At 53.1% G+C, this 20,839-nt stretch overlaps 1 protein-coding gene across 1 annotated transcript in view; it reads right to left on the bottom strand.

Annotated features, from left to right (window-relative positions):
* The window catches only part of F13A1 (coagulation factor XIII A chain), a 149,508-nt gene continuing 132,504 nt past the window's right edge, over positions 3,836-20,839 (bottom strand). Inside the window, exons 14-15 of the mRNA XM_001927630.7 lie at positions 10,957-11,093; positions 3,836-5,614 (exon numbers count right to left, since the gene is read on the bottom strand). Of these exons, the coding sequence (XP_001927665.3) occupies positions 5,461-5,614; positions 10,957-11,093 (291 nt within the window). The 3' untranslated portion in view covers positions 3,836-5,460. The remainder of the gene's footprint in view (positions 5,615-10,956; positions 11,094-20,839) is intronic.

The following is a 20,839-nucleotide window of genomic DNA, read 5'->3' on the forward strand; positions in this document are numbered from 1 at the left end:
GGCTTCTCCAGGATGGCAGTCCCAGCGAAGCTGAGTCCCAGCAAAGCTAAGTCCCAGCGAAGCTGATCCCAAAGAAGCCGAGTCCCAAAGAAGCTGATCCCAAAGAAGCTGAGCTTTCACATGGAAGCTCAGGACCACTGTGGAAAAGATTTCAAGAGACAAGCAGTAGAAGCTGCCCATCTCCCAAGTCTGGGCCCAAGAGCTGATAGTTGTTTCTAGCACATTCCATTGGCCAAAGCGACCAGAGAGCCTACCTCTAATCAAGGAGAAGGGAATGATGATGGAAGGAGAAACAATGATTTTATGGTTCTTTACAATCTGACACCTTAAGAAAACACATTCCAAGTCTGATTATAATTTCTTTTAAAGCTATGCTTCCCCACTGTCGAAACTTTGCACAAACCAGAAAGAAGAGGAAAGAGACTTCTTTTGTGTCCTAGGCACTTGCTTTTACTAACAGGCAGGACTCATTAGGCCCTCTTAGGTTTGACTTAGTTTCCGGGTGGTGAAACATTGCTTAGGTAATGACTTAAGTCCTAGAACCCTGATTAGTGTGAAAAGTAATGGGAGTTCATGAATTATACTAGCAGCAAGCTTACCAAGCATCTTTTAAAAATGTCCATTGTCTTTGAAGCCAGAAAATGCTCTAAAACTCCCAGCAACTGAGGTGAGCACAATTTCCTAGCAACTTTTCTTGTGGCAGCCAAGGTGTTTTTCCTCCTTCTTCTCATTTATGTACGTGTTTCTTTGTATAGAGTGATTTCTGACCCGCGCATTCAAGAGACGTTGGGCTTTTCTTGTTTTCACTCTTCTGTAGAGACTCAGGAAGGCAACACTGAGTCTAAATTAGTTGCAGTTCTGAGGACAGAAGGAAAATCTGGTCCCCGTGGAGGGACTGCCTCTTTTTGGGGTATCAATTTGGCGAGCCTCACCTTTGAGGCAGGACTGGGCACGGCCCTGGGAACGAGATCCTGGGTCTTTCGCAGTCTCTGCCCATGGTCGTTAATTGGCTGCTCAAATTTTAGCTTCCAGGGACTTCTCTGTCACCCGCTTGTATCCTATTTCGACAAGGACAGCTCCCTGGACCCGCTCCCTCTCCACCTTCACCCCCTGAACTTTAGGACGTGTCATTTCCCAGCCCTGAGCCTGAGTGTAGCCACGCCCAGTCCTGCCCCCTCGTCCCCTGACTTAGCCGTCCCACCCCACCCTCGCGCTCTTGACCTTGTCCCTCTGGTAGTTTTTGGCTCCGTATCTAGTTTTTGTTTGTTTTTTGCTTTTAGGCCCACACCCGAGGCATATGGAGGTTCCCAGGCTAGGGGTCCAATCAGAGCTGTAGCTGCCGGCCTACACCACAGCCACAGCAACACCGGATCTGAGCCATGTCTGTGTTCTACACCACAGCTCACGGCAACGCCAGATCCTTAACCCACTGACTGAGGTCAGGGATCGAACCTGCATCCTCGTGGATACCAGTCAGGTTCATTACTGCGGAGCCACGACGGGAACGCCCATTTCTGATTAGCAGTTTCTGATTAGCAGCCTCTTCAGCCTTTCTCCACAGCACAGCCTCGAAGACACAGTCTTGTTCCTGGAAGTAGCTCTGACTCTGACTCACACCCACACATCTGTGGCTAAAACCTCTGCAGACGCCTTCTAATGAAGGGTCTCACGATCATGATTAGGGTGACTACGGGAAGGCTGCTTCTTGCAGGATGCTCACCATCTCACGTTGCCAAGGCAACGGCAGTTCCCCAGAAGGGATGGCCTCTCCCCTCTGGGCTGTTACCTGAGCCCTTCCCTGTCTCATGTTCTCCAACTTAACTCCTATTCTTCTTTTCAGCATGCGACTTAAATCTTTTCTCCGTTATTCCTGGAGAGAGCAGGGGAGGCATTTTCAGGCACCCTTTCCTCTTTATTCTCATAGTACTCTGAGCACATCTCTGCTGATACAGCTGTACCTGTCTAATCACAGACTTAAAAATACACACTTTATACTTCATCTATTTATGTATCTGGTCCCCCGTCTGGGTAGGGACCACGGATTTTTCATCTTTGAAACCCAGGCTCTAGCATGATGCTTAATGTTCAATGAATACCTGCTGAATTCATGCTTGCCCATGATAATTAGTGAATAAAGGATGGTTAACTGGACGGCTGGAATAAAGGATGGAGAGGTGGTTGGGAGGCTGGTGGTTGGATGGTAGGGAAGACGAGTGAAGGGATAATTGGATGGGCTGTTAATTTTGTAATAATATTGGAAAGATGGTCATAAATGATGGCCTTACACCTGGAATTCTGTGAATACTGACTGCCAGTGGGTTTAGCACAAACTCCATTTCCCCCCACATTCCTGTTATAAATTTGTACATTTTTAATTTTAATATGCTCTTTAAATCGCATTTTGTCTCCAAGTTTTGAGAACACAGAATTAAAAACAATTAAGACTCTTTGAAGACCTGCAGCTCTTAGCGCACAGCAGAGCAGAGGTTGCTTTCGGGGTCCACTCCCATCCCAGCCTGACTTGCCCGGATGCCCTGCTTCCCAGGCCTCTTTAGCTTCTCCAGATTGCAAGTAATGTTATTTATCACAGTTAGTTATATAATAATTATATTTACCTGCGGCGTATGGAAGTTCCCAGGCTAGGGGTGCAAATGGAGCTGCAGCCACTGGTCTACACCACAGCCACAGCAACACGACCTACACCACAGCTCACGGCAATGCCAGATCCTTAACCCACTGAGGGAGGCCAGGGATCAAACCCACATCCTCATGGATCCTAGTGAGGTTCATAACCTGCTGAGCCACAGCAGGAACTCTAGTTACTCTTTAAAAGGACGGAAGTAAAATTATGTGAAACACACACACATATTCATACAATCTCTCTCCTTCCTCTTTCTCTCTCTCAACTCTCTTTCTCTCGTATCTATCTCTACCTATTGTCCATCTGTCATCTATCTATATCTCTCTATCATCTGTCTATATCTATCTATCTGTCTGTCTATATCTATTATCTATCTATCTATCTATCTATCTATCTATCTATCTATCTATCTATCTATCGTTTTGCAAGTGCTATTGTTAAGGCTTGCTTGAAAAACCCTCAGAAGAACCTTGTGAAAATAGAAGTACAGTTGTCCTTCTTTAGTCATCAAAGCTATAAACACAAATGAGGATTTGTTCAGAAGCACAGAGGATGAGCACAGGTGAAAATGGGAACTTAGGGTCTCTGCTGTTATCTGAGAAACACTGCTTGTCACCGGTGCTGAAACAGGATCTTTAGAGCCTCAGTGTTATCACCCAGTGGAGAGTCCTAGCTGTCAAAGGGGATGGGCTGGTGGAGAGGTTTCATGCTGAGAACCAGCTGCGTGGAGGACTGTGCTGAGAAGGAGCCCGAGGCCCAGGCTAAGATGTAACTGTACAGTGACGTCTGCCGTGGATATAGGACCTCCGCCGCATACTTGTCACATAGTTTCCTTCTCTGTTCTAAGACCCCAAAGGTGCTCATGGTGACAAGTGTCCGTACTGCCCTGTCCACTCAGTCACCGTAATGATTCACGAGCGCATTCTTTAAAAAGTACATCCAATGATTTTACCGTCTCTGGGTGCTGCTTTTCAAACCAAACTTGTTCCTCTGGTGAATGTGGTTAAGAAAATACAGAGAGAGCAGTGAAGACAGTCCACTGTAATATCACTACCCGCCAGCGTCTCCTTCTCTCAAGCAGAGATGCTCGTTTCCCTCTCCAGGGCGGGTCGTCTACTGCTTAGGGAAGGGTGGTGTCTCGAGCGCTGCGGGTAGTAAAATCTCTGTGCTGTGAAATTAAAAGCGTTCACTCTGTGCAGGTGCAAATATGAGCTTTTATTTTAAGCTTTGATTACACTCTAGTTAATCAGAAGATACGATATGAAGCCAGGTTAACAGTCCAGCAAGATGCATTTCATTTTAAAATTGAGTATTGGAAGGCTTAGCAAATGCTGGGAGACTACTTAACAGAGTTAGCTAGGATGCGCCTACAGAGGGGACCAGCTGACCCTCGTGGATTCTTGGTGCCGAAGGTCCAGGAACAGGGTCGACGGCTTAGAAACGTGGTTGTGTGGACCAGAGGATTCCATTCCTTGTTTCCCCCGTAGCTTCCTTCTCACTGCTCATCTTTCTTTTCTTTTGCAAAGAATCACCATCTACGGACCCAAATCGCACTCTAGGCATATCAATGGGTAATTTTAACAATAAATTGGCCCTGCAAATAAGTACCGATGGCATTGTCTCTTGGAACCTGGGACCCTAATGCAAATGATGTCAGCGTCCTCTACCAACAGGTGTGCAGGAGCCCTGGCTGCTTGCGGGGTGGGGTCCACGTTACCTTTTAGTACCTGTGTGTCGAGCCGAGGGGTCAACACGCGTGATGTCAAGGACAAGAGAATCCGAATCCGTGGCTGCCTGTCCTTCCCCGCGCCTGCTCACTGCAGCTGCCAGCACCTCCAGCTTGCTGGGTTTATTCTGTCTCTAAATCTGTAGCTGGACCCTTGTCATTGTGCAAAGGAGATGATCCCAGAGAGACAGAGGAAGGCTAATCACTAATTAAAGAGACTAATTCCTCATGCCTCCTGTCCCAAGTCAGCCTCATGACTTTCTAGAACGACAGCCCCCAAAGGGTTAAAGTTAGGGATATTGGTTCCTGCGGATCTGGCCACAGTGTGACACCTCCGATAAAATGCACCATAAAACTACATTATTTAATAGATCCGAGGATTGCACCTGCTTTCTTATCTCCTCTTAGGTGATTAAGCTCCCCACAAATGCAATTTGTTAATATGGGGCCGCATCCTCTCAGAAGAAAAATCTGGAAATTTGGCAGACCGCCGCTTCGCTGCAGGTGCAAGATGAAAGGCCTTTCCTGGCTGTGCCAGGAAGAAAAATGATGCTGCCCTCAATTCCTGGGAAAAAATTCTGATGCAGACACTAAAACCCGATTTCCACAAAGGGGACTAGAATCCTGGGGTCCAAATGGTGTGCCTTCCCCCCAAGCTGGGGGAGCATGTTACCCATCCCCCCAAAAAAGGCAGCGTGGGGGATGAGCAGGGCTGTTTTTCACAAGGCCAGGTACTGAGCAGATCCCCTGCTAAGCGAAGTTCTCTGCCACGTGGCGCTGCATCCATTTGAGATGATAAATGATGGCTTTTACTCTTATGAGCTAGGAGAGCCTCATTAGAGCTTAATTAAAGCTAATGCTCAGAACCCTTTGGAAGGTGGCGAGATTCAACACTAACGTCCCCCCTGAAGAGCCCTGCTGAAACGTGCATCTTGGAAACTCACGGCATCGCCCCTCTGCGGCCCCACCCAGTCCCGTCTGGGTCTTCCCGGCTAAGTTAAAGCAAGAGCTGAGTGACTATTCGTGCATTAGGACATGCTGAGCCAAGACTCCGGGAGGCCAAGGCCCGGGTCCCTCTCAGCCCCGTGGGCGTCTACACGGAAGGTCGTCTCTGGATGTGCAGGTTTAGCTCGCCGTACACGTGTCTCAGGGAGTCACTGGTCATGCTGGCCATCAGCTTCCGAGGCCCGGAGACCCAAGGCCGACACACCTCTTCCCACTGCACGGTGGCGTTGGGCCGGATCTCCCTGAAAAGACGGACGAGAGAGGGGAGGCTGACGCTCCGAGAGGCAGACCCAGTTTCCCACCTTGATCAGGAAGCAGGGACGAGCCTGCCCGAGTCCCACCCTCTTTCTCTTGGCTGATGGGGGTTGGGACACTGAAGGGCCTGGCTGGCCGATTTCCCCAGTGACCACCTTATGACACCCCTGGATGAGGCCACAGAGCCATGGGGGGTGGGGGAGGTACCAACCCCCGGCCCCGTTCCCTGCAGGGCCTGGACAACAATGGAACTGAGGTAACCCTTGCTTTGAATCGGGGTGAACTTCTGTGCTGCTGAGGCTGGCCCGGGGTGGGGGTGGGGGCGGCTGCTGACAGGGAGTCTAGGGCCGTTCAAGGGCCTCAGCCACGTGAGCTCCCATTTGTCCCTGGGGGTCAGGGCCAGACGGCATTGCTTTAGCCAGAGCCAAAGTGAGGGGAGAGAGATGGGCCTATCTCCTGGGCTTGACCGACTCGCATAAAGTCAGAGCCCCAGGGTTTCCTCAGAGACACTGGAACGGACAGGTGTTTCACCTGCGGCTGTGGGGGTACAGCCTCCGGGATAAAAAGGGGGAAACGCTCCACATCTCAAAAGCTGGACCCTGAATGAGAAAGCCCTTTTCTCGCCTACACGTGAGGCCAGTGAGTCAGGAGACGCATCTAAGCCAGGGGGCCTCTCTCGGGGGCTGCTCCAGGGCCTGGTTTTGAGCGTCTCCATGTCTCAATTAACCTGGTATTTGATAGTTCTTTTTTTTTTCCCTTCTTTTTAGAGCTGCACCTGTGGCATATGAAAGTTCCCAGGCTAGGGGCTGAATTGGAGCCGCATCTGCGACCTACACCACAGCTCATGGCAACGCCAGATCCTTAACCCACCGAGGGAGCCAGGGATGGAACCCATGGCCTCATGGATACTGGCTGGGTTCCTTATCTCTGAGCCACGATGGGAACTCCGGTATTTGCTCTTAAGTTTTTATTCTTTACAAATGTGGTTGCACAAGGCTCACTGAGTTAGAGGAAGGTCAAAGTGTGTGGTGAGGACACGCGCATGCCCACAGAGGGGGGTAAATATGGATGTTACGATTCAAGGACTGAAAAGCCCTGAGCTCACCCGGAGTCTCCTCATCAGTGAAAAGCAGACACTATGACATAGTGAAGAGGGCGCGAGCGGGTGGGCGAGTCCGTGTTTCTGCTGCACTCAGAACGCGGCTGGGAGGGGTAGGTGGTAGATAAGCGCTGCCGCGGCTGCATTACTCTTATCGTCGCTGTTGTCACTAATTATCACGACTTTCGCCATCATCACCACCGTCACCTTTGTGGTCATTGTTGCTCTGCCTGAACTCTCTGCAGCAAAATTTAGGGGAGTTCTTCCTGCCTCTATGCAGAGAAGCAGTTCTCTACATATTTATTTTATGTCTTTTTAGGGCCGCACCTGTGGCACATGGAGGTTCCTGGGCTGGGGGGTCCAATCGGAGCTGCGCCTGCCAGCCTACACCACAGTCACAGCCACGCCAGATCCAAGCCCCGTCTGCAACCTACACCACGGCTCACAGCAATGCCGGATCCTTAACCCACTGAGCGAGGCCGGGAATCAAATCCACAACCTCACGGTTCCTAGTCGGATTCGTTTCTGCTGCACCACGACGGGAACTCCAGACCTTTCTTTCTCAAAGCTGTGCTGTTTCTCACCCTGATCCATTCAGTCTCTCTTCCCTGCTTTCCCCAAGTGACCAATCCGGAACATTTGGCAAAATATTCGTCCTGCTTAGGGATCTGGCCTGGGGCCGGCCAGCGCAGGTAAGTCCCTTCAACAGAAACTGTAATCCTTGCACTCGACTTCATGGTTTGCTCGAACTTGCAGCCCCCGTGCCCCTCCTGCCTTCATCTACTGGCATCTACACCTACAGAATCAGCAAAGAGAGTCACAGGTGATGAGACCAATGCACGTCTAGGCAGGAATCTACCTACAGAGAAAGGAGAAAAACCATTTCCTCCTCTTGGTGAGCAGAGTAATCCTGGAATAATCCTCTTTTCCCAGGGCGGGATGTTATGATAAATTGTTCTCGGGAACGTGCTGAGCGGTCAAGACACTCCTGCCATTTATCTTCCTGAACGCCCGCCGGCCTCGAGGCTCATTATTACAACAAACCGCAACTATCTCTGGTTTGCCCTCCACGAGTCCGGCCCTGGGCCCCAGTGGAGAGACTCAAAGTTAAAAACAACATCACAAAGTCGGGGACCTCTCCTCTTAAGACAACATCCTGAACCTGATCATTTTTTAAAGGGAGAAAGGACCCTGCAAGAGGAATCACTCGAGGTTCGGCAAGTGTCAAGTGCAGAAACTTGAACGCTGAGGGTCTGTGCGAGCAGCCCCCCCTCGCGGCTGAGGAGCGGGGAGGTGGGGGGCAGGAAAGGAAAAGCACCTGCTGGGCCCTGTGTGGGGAGTGCACGTGAGGCCACCTCTTCCCGGGTTCAATTCCCGCAGGCCTCTCCTTCCAGTCCCCCTGCCCCCGAGGGCCCCTGCAGGGGTGGGCGGGCCGATGCGTATGTGAGAAAGGAGTCCGGTTCCGGTTCTACAGAACTGAACTTTTGGAGGCTCTGCTGCTCTTAGATCAGATGTTGGCAGCAGAGGGTACACATGTCAGTTATCTGACAGGGTGGATGTGGGCACGGGTTGGCTTGGGTCTCGGTTGTAAAGGTGTGAGGGGGAGGCAGGAGGAAACAGAGAAAGTAGCGCTCTCTCCCCAGCCCCACCCCCAGATCATAATTTGTTATATATTTTTTTTCTTTTTAGGGCTGCACCTGTGGCATATGGAGTTTCCCCCGCCAGGGGTCAAATCTGAGTTGCGGCTGGGCTGCCGGCTGCACCACAGCCACAGCAACACCAGATCCGAGCCGCAATCTGCGACCTACACAGCAGCCTGTGGCAACATCGGATCCTTAACCCACTGAGTGAGGCCAGGGATCAAAGCTGCATCCTCGTGGATACTAGTTGGGTCCTTAACCCACCGAGCTACAACGGGAACTCCTATAAATATTTTCAGTGTCAAGTTAGTCCCAACTTTTGACAGCCTGTTTGAAACAGAGCTTCCCTCTCTTTGGCAGACCGGCCCTTTGGATCTGGGTCCCCCTAAGAGAAGGAGGTCCTGGCTCTCTATCTGCATAGACCTATGGGTTGAAATGATTATGGATAGAAGCTAGGGCAGAATGTGGGTAGGACCCTGGCCTTGCGTCCACCGTGTGGGGCCCAGGCCCCTCCATCCTTTCCCTGATGCCCCCGCTGTCGCCCCACCCCAACCGCAACGCTCCTGGTGGCTCCACCCGCTCTGAGCCCCGCGTCTCCTAAACGGTGTGTCCTCGGCCGGGATGCATCTTTCCTGGGACACACGCATCGTCTCCTTCCCCTGCACTGGCGTGTGATCAAGGCGGGGGTCTTACACGGCCAAGGAGTAGGTTCTGGTCCCCTCCAAGGAACCTGGCGGGGGGGGGGGTTACAGCTGGAGAAGGAAACACTGGATACAGCAGGGGGCTGGTTTGGAGAAGAAATGTGTTCCACTTTGCCTGAGCGGTTCTCGCCTGGGATGCGCGCGTGGGAAGGTGTGAGCACGGGCGAGGGAGACTCGTTTCTGACGAAAGCAGGGCTCCGCCTGCCCTCTAGCTGGGGTTGATTTCTAATTTCATTCTTTCTTTTCCCCCTTGCACCTTGCCTATTGGCACAGGAAGGTTGCTATGGTTTGTGCTTGCATTTTTTTTTTTTTTAAGCACTCAAATTCTTTTCTCTGTTTATTGCATCCACGGGCAGCAGGCGCCTCTTCACGGCTGGGCCAGAATGCTGTCATTTGAAAGGAACGCAGAGCCCCTGCTGGGCATGTGGCTGCCTCGGAAAGGGCGAAGCAGGCCTTGCCCGTGTCCCCCAGACTCAGAGCTGGTAGCCTCCATAAACGGTGCTAGTTTGGGAAACCCTAACATTTCTGGTCAGGAGGCAGTTTCCACCCCTCTCCACCGCGTGGTGTACACCTTAGAAGGTCACCCCGCAACAACTGTGGGGGACGGATGGATGCTGACAGGGACTTGTTTGCGGTCGAAAGGAAAGTAATAAACCTCAAGATTGGGATCCATCCCGGGTGTCGCGCTTGAAGAGGAGCGCAGACAAACGGGCAGGTGGGAGAGGAAGGGGGCTGAAACCACACTGGTGGGAGGGCATGAGGCAGGGTAGGGAGAGCGAAGACGCAAGGAGGGTGTGACAGCCGTGTGCAAACACCTGCGAACCATACAACAGAGGAAAAAAGGGCCTTATTCTGAGCACAGGTGCAGACGGCAGAACGACGATCACAGGTAGGACGGAAAGGGGGAAGTATTGGCTAACAATCAGAACTTCCTGACGTGGAGTTCCCGTGTGGCTCAGTGGGTTAAGAGCCCGACTAGTATCCTTGAGGATGCAGGTTTGATCCCTGACCTCACTCAGTGGGTTAAGGATCCAGTGTTGCTGTGAGCTGTGGTGTAGGTCACAAATGTGGCTTGGATCCTGGCACTGCCATAGCTGTGGTGTAGGCCGGCAGCTGCAGTTCCAATTCAACCACGAGCCTGGGAACCTCCACATAATGTGGGTGTGGCCCTTAAAAAAAGGAAAAAAAAGGAACTACCTGACCGGGAGGGGCTGTCTTGTTGGGTGACACTCTTTGTCAGTGGCAACCACAGGAGCAGCGTTTCATTCATACGGTGACAGGTGGGTGGTACCTGATCCCCCGGGATAACCGGGGTGGATTCCCTGCATAGGCTTGAGCCCCTGAACCAAGTCCAGACCACTTTAGGCCCACCTTCATTCTACGGAAAGCCACAGGCGTACAGAGTGCTTGGGGTGGTCACCCCATTAGAGGTGGGGTTGGAGAAAAACGACTCAGGAGCTGGAACATCTTTCAGCCTAACGTCTGCCTCATGGGTACCCCGCAAATATTAGTCGAAGTAACCCATGAGGAGGTTCTGGCAAGATTCTTGACCCCTGGGATCTGGCACCAGTCATTCTACCTCTGGATCTTGGCTTACGTCTAGAAACTGCACACCTTGGGACAAACCAGTGGACCTGGCAAAGCCTCAAATTCCCCCATCCCCCAAGGCAGCTCTGAGGGCACCTATCACTTTAGAGTGGTGGTGAGGACTGAAAGGTGGAAGTGCCGGGCACCCCAACCCTGTTTGTACCCCAACTTACAGCATGGCCAAGAAGGGGGCAGCGGCTCCTCAGGCAGGTTCATGGGGGATTAGATGGGAGTTTGGAAGAGACGGAGAAAGACAGATGTCCCACAGCCCCCGTCACACACACCCCCGCCCCCCCACTCACCGGAATATCTTCCGCAGTGGCCTGGTCACTCCAGGGCCATCCAAGCGCATCCAGACATTCTGCAGGGGTTCGTTTAGGGGGTTGGTGAACTCAACCGTCACCACCATGTCGGAACCCACTGCCTGAGTGCCACGGACCTAGGAAGTGAGTTGGGGGAGAAGGAAGCTCGTTAGTGGCACATACAGCCTCTTTCTGCTCCCCTGTGTCCTTAAGCAGCTTTGCTTTTTCTTCCGTTCTACAGCATGGCTACTTTTTCTTTTGCCAAGGGAGCAGCTTATTGCCCTGACCAGGGGGACGCCTCTTGAGAAAAAGACGGAAAATTACTAATTAGAATCACACTCTTTTCTTCATGATCAAAACCACCCTAATTAGAGTTGGGTTAATCGCTGCGGCCATCGGCTGTTGCTGTCAGCAGGAGGTGGAAGTGCACTGGTGTAGCGACAGCTTCCCCGGGGTGAGGGCGGCCAGGGGAACCCCGCTTCTGGAAAGGGTTCAAGCTTCCTGCCAGGAAGGGGGAGGCATCCCTGAGTTCAAGAGGAAGAAAATGCTTGGGGGCGAGAGGGGGTGCAGGGCTCTCTTCCTTGGAAGCACCCCAGGAAGAAATACATCTAAGGAGGGAGTCCTCCTTGAACTTGAAGGAGAGGAAGTTGGACCCTCAAAGAGACCAAAGGGACTTTCCCTCCGCAGCCACAGCATCTGAGGCCAGGAGGGCGTGAGGCTATTTGCTGGGGAGTTTGTCCAGCACAGCTCTCAGAAGCTTGGGTCTTTGGTCAGAGGTCGAGGTCAGCTTCAATACTTAACTAGCAGTGGGGGCTCGGCTGACTTTCTCAACCTTTCTAAGACCCAGTGTGCTTGTCTCTGAAACAGGCCTGACGTTCGTATGGGGTCCCTGAGGTAGGAGGCCGTTTTATCGCTGCCATGACTTTAGTTCTGCTGCTGTTTGCAAAGGGCCACCTGCTTGGAATGATGCGCCCTTTCACAACAAGGGGCCAACATGCAGGACTCTGGCCGGGGAGCCGGAGTGTGTGTTTGTTCACTTAGCAGGAGGAAGGGATCCATGGAAAGCAGCCACCTCAATGTGCGACACACGACAAGGGCTCAGTACATTGTCGCTCGTGCTTTTTTCATTTCTTTTCTTTAGCCCACTTTCAACTCTAACATCTTGCTGCTGCCCATTAGGTTGCCTGCTTAAAAATGGAACTCATGGGTTGTTTGAGTTTTCTATATATCAACCAGCCAGTAGAATACCTTACTTCTTTTAACCGTGTCACAGGAAAAATGGTGTGAAAATGAGCCTTTTTTATGAATCGAGGGGAAGAGGAAGGTCACTGCCCAGAGAAGAAGATTCTCACATCTTCACCCCAAAGTTAAGAAGAGGGAGTTCTCATCGTGGCTCAGCAGGAAAGAGCCCAACAAGTATCCATGAGGACACGGACTCGATCCCTGGCCTCGCTCAGCGGGTGGGGGATCCAGCGCTGCTGTGAGCCGCGGTGTAGGTCCCAGCTGCGGTTTGGATCCTGTGTGGCTGTGGCGTCGGCCGGCAGCTGTCGCTCCGATTCCACCTCTAGCCTGGGAACTTCCATATGCCGTTGGTGCGGCCCTGAAAAGCAAAAAAAAAAAAAAAAAGGCAAAAAAAGACTTAAGACTAAAACCTCATCTATTTACTCTTGGCTACATTTATGTCTATGGGATTTAAAATATCTATAAGAAAAATGAACATTGCAGCCAATTCCCCGGGTTGAGTTTCAAATCTCTGCCTTCTGAGGTGGGAAGCAGGGAGAGCAGGGAAGAGGGTCAGAGAGGAGCAGACACTGATTATAACGGTGACAAGAGCAGGTGTCCCCTACAGAGCATGGGCTGTGTGCCAAGCAGCGTCGACTCAGTGGTCCTCTACCTGGCATGCACAGTGGAGCCCACGATGGGTTGAATTCCTGGATGCTGAACCCATGGCTATGGACTTTGGTGTCTGCAGGGATCCTGGAACCAATCCCTGGTAGATACTGCGGGAAGGCTGCGTGAAAGTCCGTGATTAGAATATTTGACTTGGAACCTTTGGTTTCATTCTCAAGGGCATCCAGCATCTTTTTCCCAAGTTGAGAAAAAAATGTCAGAACACTTCTTGGTTTCTAAAAATACAGGCTAAAGATAACATTTACAGAAACTGTCTAAAGTGGGACTGCTTCAGAGACGCTATTGGTGAAAGTGCTATGATCACTTTGGTTTTGGAGGAAAAATATTTTGGAGCCATCTGCCTTTGGCATGGCGGGCCGCTGCAATTACGGGGACAATCCCTTAAAAAAAAAAATCTGATAATAGCCACTGGCCCTTCTTTTCACAGACACACACAGTGACAAATACAAGACCAGCACACTTTGGGCAGGTAGGTGTCAGGGGCTGGTTCCAGACCCACGGCTTTGACCCTCGGCCCTCGCGGGGCCAGTGGGCTCCAGGTTAAAGATGCTTTCCATATCGGCAGGCTGGCTCTGCAGCAGAGGCTCATGTGGGGGACAGCACCGTGGACCCGTACAGGTCACTGATGACAGAGACCAGGGGAAACTGAGTATTTGAAAAGCAGGCCCAGTGTTTGGCTTTCGATCTGAATATGATACGAAGATGGAGCCTTCTGGGAGAATCTCACATGTCAAACCTAGTCAGTTTTCTTCGAGAGATGGCATCTCCGTCATTAGTGGCTGGCTCGGGTCTGTAAACACGTCCCAGCCCTCTGTGATTCTGGAGCTGGGGGAAGGCCGAGACGAAAGGAGGGGACCCGCCGCAGGGCACAGGGAGTTTCTTTTGCAATTAACAGAGACTCCGTGTCCCTTTTCTGGCATTTGTCTCTTGTACCTGGAGTTTAAACTTCCTTTGCCTGACTGCTGAGATGATCATGAAACTGGGAAACGCAAACCAAACCCAGTATAAAAGCCTGCCCAGGAGCTCCTGCCATGTGCCGTGGGTTAAGAATCCATCTGCAGCAGCTCGGGTTGCTGCAGAGGCATGGATTCGATTCCCAGCCCACCGAAGTGGGTTGAAGGATTCAGTGTTGCCATAACTGTGGCTCGGATTCAATCCCTGTCCCGGGCATTTCCATATGCCGCGGGTGTTGACATTTAAAAAAAAAAAAAAAAGCCTGCCCAACATTCAACATCACTGTCTTCTGCTTAGAGAATTCAAGTGGGGATATTTCCTGACGGAATTTTTTTCCTCCACAGCCCACGGTCACTGCTGCTCATAAGCAGCTGCTTATTCGTAAGCCACGCTCACCGGCATTAAATAACTACTGTTGCTTCTCACCAGCCCCCTCAGGTAGCACCTACTACATAAGGTGTATGTTTTAAGACAGCTGGGCCATGTCCTAAGCCCGTCCAACATGGTAGCCGGTAGCCATGAGCCACGTATCACTACTTAAATTTAAACGAATTTAAATAAAAGAAAAATTCAGTTCCTTAATTGTACGAGCCACAGTTCAACTCTTCAATATCTTCACGTGGCTGGTGGCTGCATTATACTGGCCCGGGCAGATGGAGAGTATTTCTGTGATTATGGGAAGTTCTGGTGGTCAATACTGCGGAGTGACTTGTATTAACTCCTTGAATCCTCACGACCCTGTGAGGTGGAGGCTATGCGTTCCCATTTTACAGACGAGGAAAGAGAGGCACAGACAAGTTTAGTGGCTTGTTCAAGTTCACAGAGAGAGCAAGCAGGGGACGCGAGACCCAGTGCAGGCGGTCTGGGGCCAAGGTCACTGCTTGAGCACCCATCTTCACTGACGCCGACTCGTAATCACAGTAACAGCAACTCACAGCACTCTCAGTGTCGTGCTAGAGATGCAGGCGCCCTGCTCATCGTCTTCCTACCCCGTGGACTTGGGGGTGGACGGTAACACGGCCCTCCCTCTGTTTAACGTGGAACTAAAACTTAGACGATACACAAAGCCCCCGCATCAGAGCCTCCTGGTTGGCAGAACCCAGATGTGAATCCAGTGTGCTCTGATTCCAAAACATTCATCTTTAAACACGACAGACACTGTCATCTCTGACAGCAGAGAGGCAGAAATAGTTCCTTTTTTTTTTTTGCTGAAAATAGTGTCTTTTCTTCCTGAAATCCCCTGAAGAATCATTTGCACTATTAACTTATGCCATCACTACCTCCCGCTGAGCCCAATGACTGTAACTTGACCCTGAATTAAATTTGAACACATACGTTCAACCCAAGTCTTTCTTTCTGACTTTATGGGGAACGAATCGGATTTCTATGCCGGAGTGAAACATGATGGGTGGCCGTGGGGCCTCGATATATTCTATCACTTGATGATAATAGAATTTTCTATTTCGGGTAAAGATAGAGATATCATTTTTAAAAATAACCAGTAGCTCAAGCAGTGTGTGGTCACACGATAAGGTAGATGGTTGTTATCTTTGATGTGTTACTTTGCCCCTGTTCCTTTTATGGTGAAAAAGACAAGGAAGAGGAAATGCATAGAGAACATTTGCAGGTGCCCCGGTTACCGACAGCTTCTCACTTTCCTTCTCAAGTGCAGGCTGTGCTGAGAAGGAGGTGGAAAGGCACCTTCCAGTGGGGGCCTGGCCCACGGACAGGCTGGGACGTGCTCTCCTGCCTGATCCTGCCTTGAGCGATGCCGTGAGCAGGTGGAGAGCGAGTCAGCCTGGGCCCCTCCCTCAGCATCACCTGCTCAGAGCCTCTCCTGGCGGGACAGATGGCTCAGGGCAGTGGTGAGGGCCCCTGGGACAAAGACATGGACCACGGCTGGGGAAGCCGAGGGAAAGCATGCTGTACTCAGGGTCTGAAGGTGGGGGGCCACGGCTGTGTGTCCTCGGGCCAGTCACCTGAACTCTCTGGGCCTCGGTTTCTTAAGCAGCCACTGGGAAGCGTCAGTGCGGTACTGTAAGAGAACTGACCCGGCAGAGCATGTGGCACATGGCATTTACTGACCCTAAATGCTCTGGGGCTTTCAAAGGCGGCCAGATGACCAGGAGAACTTCCTGGCTCCCTCGCAGGGAGCCACGTGGATCTGGTTTCTCAGGTGCTGAGCTGAGGACCACGAAGGAGAGAGGCTGGCAGGCTCCGCGGACACTTTCTAAAGAGAAGTCAGAAGCGGAGCCTGGCGCCCCGCCCAGCCTCCTGCTGAAGAGCTGCGGACATAGCGGGGGTGCGTCCTGGTGACCAGGGCACGTGACAGAGTCACAGGGACCCCGAGGGAGGGGGGTGGGGGCGGGGAGAAACATGCTCGGTTGGAGACCTGGGGAGGCAGCTGGTTCAAGGTCCAGGGTTCCGGGAGAAAGAGAACATGAGGCTTCCTCGTCACTTTTTGGCTTGATGGAAAGTTTCAGATATTTAGGCTCTCAGAGGATGTAATGAAACCAAAGCCACCTCTCAATTTACCCAGTGGCTGTCAAGCGTGTTGGGGACACTCATTATTCCTCAGGTGATTCCTCAGAGAGGAGGAGGAGGAGGAGAGGGAGGAGGGGACAGGAAGCATGGTGGTGGCTTCCCCGAGTGGCGGCTGCAGACAGTCGCCGGTCTGTGTTGCCTGGGATCCGGGAACCATGCTAAGCTCTTTGTGATGGATGATTTCCGACACCCCTCCCGGCAGCCCACGGGGTCAGCAATATTTCTGGACCCGTTTAAGGGATACAGCGTTGAGTGCCTAGCCCACGGCAGCCCAGGTAGACTAGGAACCATCCAAGCCCCTGGGCTGCTGGTTTCTGCGGAAAAGGGGCCGCAGAGGCTCCTCCTGGGTTCTTGCTCTAGCTGACTTGGGCGAGGACAGGAAAACTGAGACGCCTCCACTGCTCTCTGAGAACGGGAGAAGCCCAGGGCAACGTGGCTCCCAGGGCGCACAGCACGAGTCCCGCAAAGCAGACTCCGGCCTGCCCACCAGCTGAGTTCCCTCTGTGGCCCCCATCCACTCCCCCAAACAGCTAGTTCTTAGAAATCAAAATGCTCAAGCATCTCTGCCCAACGTAAAGTATCTTATGACAATCAACACAGGGCAAGGCAGAGAAAAAAAATTTTGTCTGATGTTATTTTTCTATGTCTGATTTTAATAAAATATGCTTTTCTCATCAAAATATTTTGATAGCCTGGGAAGAGATGAGTGCTCATGAAAGTTTAATGACGGTCTCTCCCCACCACTTCTCATGTGGGGACACACACTGTGGCTCACGCGTGGCGGGGGCTGGAAAAGGGCCACTGGGAGCCCAGGTCCCCATCTCTACGTCAGGGGGACAGATGACACCCAAGACTGGTCCTCACGGGGTCAGGACGTGTCCACTGGCCTAACTGTGCTGGTGGACGGTGACGTGCCTTCAGACAGGCGGGCCCTATGCTGTGCCAGGTTGGTCTCTATTCGCCCTACCGCGGGAGCTGGGTGAGCAGGGCTGCACCCTATCCCTCAGGCAGCTCCGGCCCCAAGGCGGAGGCCGAGGCTGTGAGCGGACCAGAGAGAGGAAAGGGGTTCTGACTCCGGGAGGTCCGAGTGGAGGATCATGTCAGGTTCCTGTCCTGGAATCGCCACGGAAGCATCTTTGTTCGCAGAGCTGGTCATGAAGCCCTCAGCCAGAGCCTGCAGCCTCACCAAAGGGGCCCGGGCTGCCTGGCCAGGCCCCCACCAGCACCTCGGTGCCCACCGCCAGCCCCTGCTCCCAGCCTGGGCGGCAGCCACGGCGGCTTCCAGCTGCTCCCACACCTGCCTCTGTCCACCTGGCCCTCCCGCCCTCGCCCGTGGGGGTCTTCTAGTGTCTGGAGTGGTCTCTCCCTCTGTCTCCACCTGTCTGAATGTTATCCCCTCCCCAAGGCTCAGTCCTCACACCTCGTTCCACTCAAACTCCCGTGCTCCCTCTTCCCTGGAAACGGAGTCACCACTGTCGACTTTCAGGGAAAGTTCTGGCATGACAGAGACAGGGCCACAGGGGCCTGCCCAGCCTTCTGAGTCGGCAAGGCCTGGGTTAGATGCTCCCTTCCCTCCGCTGGCAGGGGACGCAAGGGGCTTGTGATCTGAAACAAGGCTAACAACACGTCCTCGAGGCGTTTCGCATCCATCAGCGTGTGACACACGCCCAGCAGCTCTGCAAGGTAAGACCTGCCATGGTCTCTGTCACGGCTGAGAACACAGAAGCTAAGAGACGGAGGGGGCGGGGGGGGGAGAATGTGCCCAGAGTTACACGGCTCGTGTGCAGACGAAACAGGCCTGGAGCTCAGGGTTTGGTCCCGTGTTTAGACCACCATGCACGGGGCGCTGCCCTGTCTGGGCCTCTCGGTTTTTCATCTGTGTAATGGGTACAATCCTACCTGCCTGGAGGGCAGACATGAGGCCTGGCTAAGCTAGACCAGGAGAAGCAGGACCCGCTGAGCTCAGAATTGATAGCTGCTGTTACTGCGGGTGCCCTGGGCTGGTCTCATGCCTGCTCCTGCCCAGGAGGCCCGTCCCGTCCTCCTGACCCTGGGCTAGCACCTTCCTCACAGTGACCTTGGGAGCTTTTGTGAGCTGGGGGCCTGTCCCAGGCTTCCAGAGGTGGACCAAGGGTTCTAGTGTTTTCCTAGAATTGGGGGACATGTGTCCCATGAGTCTGGAGCCCCGAGCTGTGGGCCTGCCCTGCATTTAGCTGCCCCTCCAACTCCTGCTGACACGCTGGCTCCAGCTCCGCTGTCTCACCCCTGCCCTGAGCTCTCCTGGGCCACGTTTCTTTCCTTTCCTTTTGCTTTTTAGGACCACACCCGCAGCATATGGAGGTTCCCAGACGAGCAACAGCTGCCGGCCTACACCACAGCCACAGCAACACAGGATCTGAGCCACGTCTGCGACCTATACCGCAGCTCACAGCAACGCTGGATCCTTAACCACTGGGCGAGGCCAGGGATGGAACAGACATCCTCGTGGATACTAGCCGGGTTCTTAACCTGCTGAGCCCCAATGGGAACTCCTCCTCTTTTTAAAAAAATTAAGTTTTATTTATTTATTTATTTTTTTGCCACGGCTTGCAGCGGCTTGCCGTGGGATCTCACTTCCCAGACCAGGGATTGAACCCCGGCTGCCGTGGTGAAAGGGCTGAGTCCCAACCACTGGACCACGGGGCGCGGTCTGGGTCGCATTTCAACATAAAGTTTTCTTTCTCCTCCCGTCCTCTCTCCCCTCCTTTGCCTGCCCCTCTCTCTCCCCTGTCCCTGCTCCTCCCTCCCCCCCCACACTGTCCTCTCTCTCCCCAAGTGAAGTCATAGTTGCACGTTCGGCTCCATACCCCGCGTCTCCAGGAGACTGAGCAGTGTCCGGGTCTCCAGCCCTCTAGCCAGGGTCTGGCACCGGGAACTCTCACAGCTCGGGGACAGCTGGCTGGCCTTCAGGGCGTGAGCTGCTTTACCAGGGGCGCCTCTTCCCCTGCTCGGGTTTAGCTGGTCCTTGGGGTGAAGGTGGCTGATGAGGCGAGTGGTTCAGGGAGCGCCGATGGGACCAGGCCTGCTCCTCTCCTGACACAGCCGGACCTGGACAGTGGCCGGAACTGCCAACCCGCTCACGCTCGCGCCCCGGTCAGACGGCCCTACCTCGACATTCATTTTCTCTAAGAAGGGTGTTCCTGATACCTTTACGGAAATTTAGAAAAACAGAACAAAATGAAAAGAACCCCCCAGAGCACTTGGTAAAGTTCGCCCACCCTGTCCAGGAGGGATTTGGGTTCCGCCCAGGGAAGTAAACTGCTCTTTAAGGAAACTGGGGAAATAACTAACCCACGGTCCCCCAATTGCTAACATCCCAGAGAAGAAGGTTATATCCGTTTCCCCTCCTACACCCGGTTTATCAGCAGCGGCACAATTAAATTCTATTTTAGGCAGTGGTGTGAGCACTTCACGCCTGGAAGGGTCTCTCCTGACCCTGGGCCACAGGGACAGGCTGTGCGACCATAATTAGGGGAGCGGGTGGGCCTGGGCTCTGGTGGGAAAGGTTCGGAGGTTGCATCCCTGACCGAGTGCGGGAGAGGAGCCTCCGAGCCCCCGAGAGGCCTGCAGGGGACCGCGCGTCTCCCAGGGAGAGGCCGCCACGAGGGCAGCCACCTTGCAGGTGGTGGGCAGGCCGCCCAGCTGGGCACCAGGGCCTTACGCTACTGAATCCTCGTCCTCAGGAGACCGACGGCTCCTCTGCAGGAACCCCGACACCGCCACTTCTCTATTTTGCATTTTTCTTTTTTTCTTTTTTTGGGGGGGCTTTTCAGGGCCACAGGTGCAGCACATGGAGGTTCCCAGGCTAGGGGTTAAATCAGAGCTGCAGCAGCTGCCAGCCACAGCCACAGCCACAGCAAACAGGATCTGAGCCGCGTCTGCGACCTACACCACAGCTCACGGCAACGCCGGATCCTTAACCCACTGAGTAAGGCCAGGGACCGAACCCGCACCCTCATGGATCCTAGTCAGGTTCTTAACCCCCGAGCCACGGCGGGAACTCTGCAGGTGTCCCATTCTCCCTGCGGACCCTACACCTCTCACTTGTATTCTGTCTTAAGGCCTCTGTAGATGGTGCCGTGACGGGGGAGCTGACTGGGCTGAGAGAACCACGGCCATGGGGTGATTCAAGCCTTGCTAAAGCCCACGGCCTGGGAGTCTGCCTCCAGGGCTCTGTGTGTTGTCCTGGTGTGACTTGTCCAACGGTGGCCCTCAAGAGCCATCTCCCCGGCGCTGGACCCAGTGAAAGCCGCCACTGTGAATGCCACTCGACAGCTGCTGGCACTACAGGCGACACACAGCAAATGCTCAGAAGACACAAGGCCTACCCCCCTCCCTGCTCCCTGCCCCCGCCGCACCCCTAGAGGCTCTCACAACACGGACGACTACAACTGATCCAGCCCTTCCAAGGAACGCACTTCGGGCTCTGTGCTCA

The sequence above is a fragment of the Sus scrofa genome, chromosome 7, assembly GCF_000003025.6.
Source record: "Sus scrofa isolate TJ Tabasco breed Duroc chromosome 7, Sscrofa11.1, whole genome shotgun sequence".
In the NCBI taxonomy this organism is placed as follows: Eukaryota; Metazoa; Chordata; class Mammalia; order Artiodactyla; family Suidae; genus Sus; species Sus scrofa.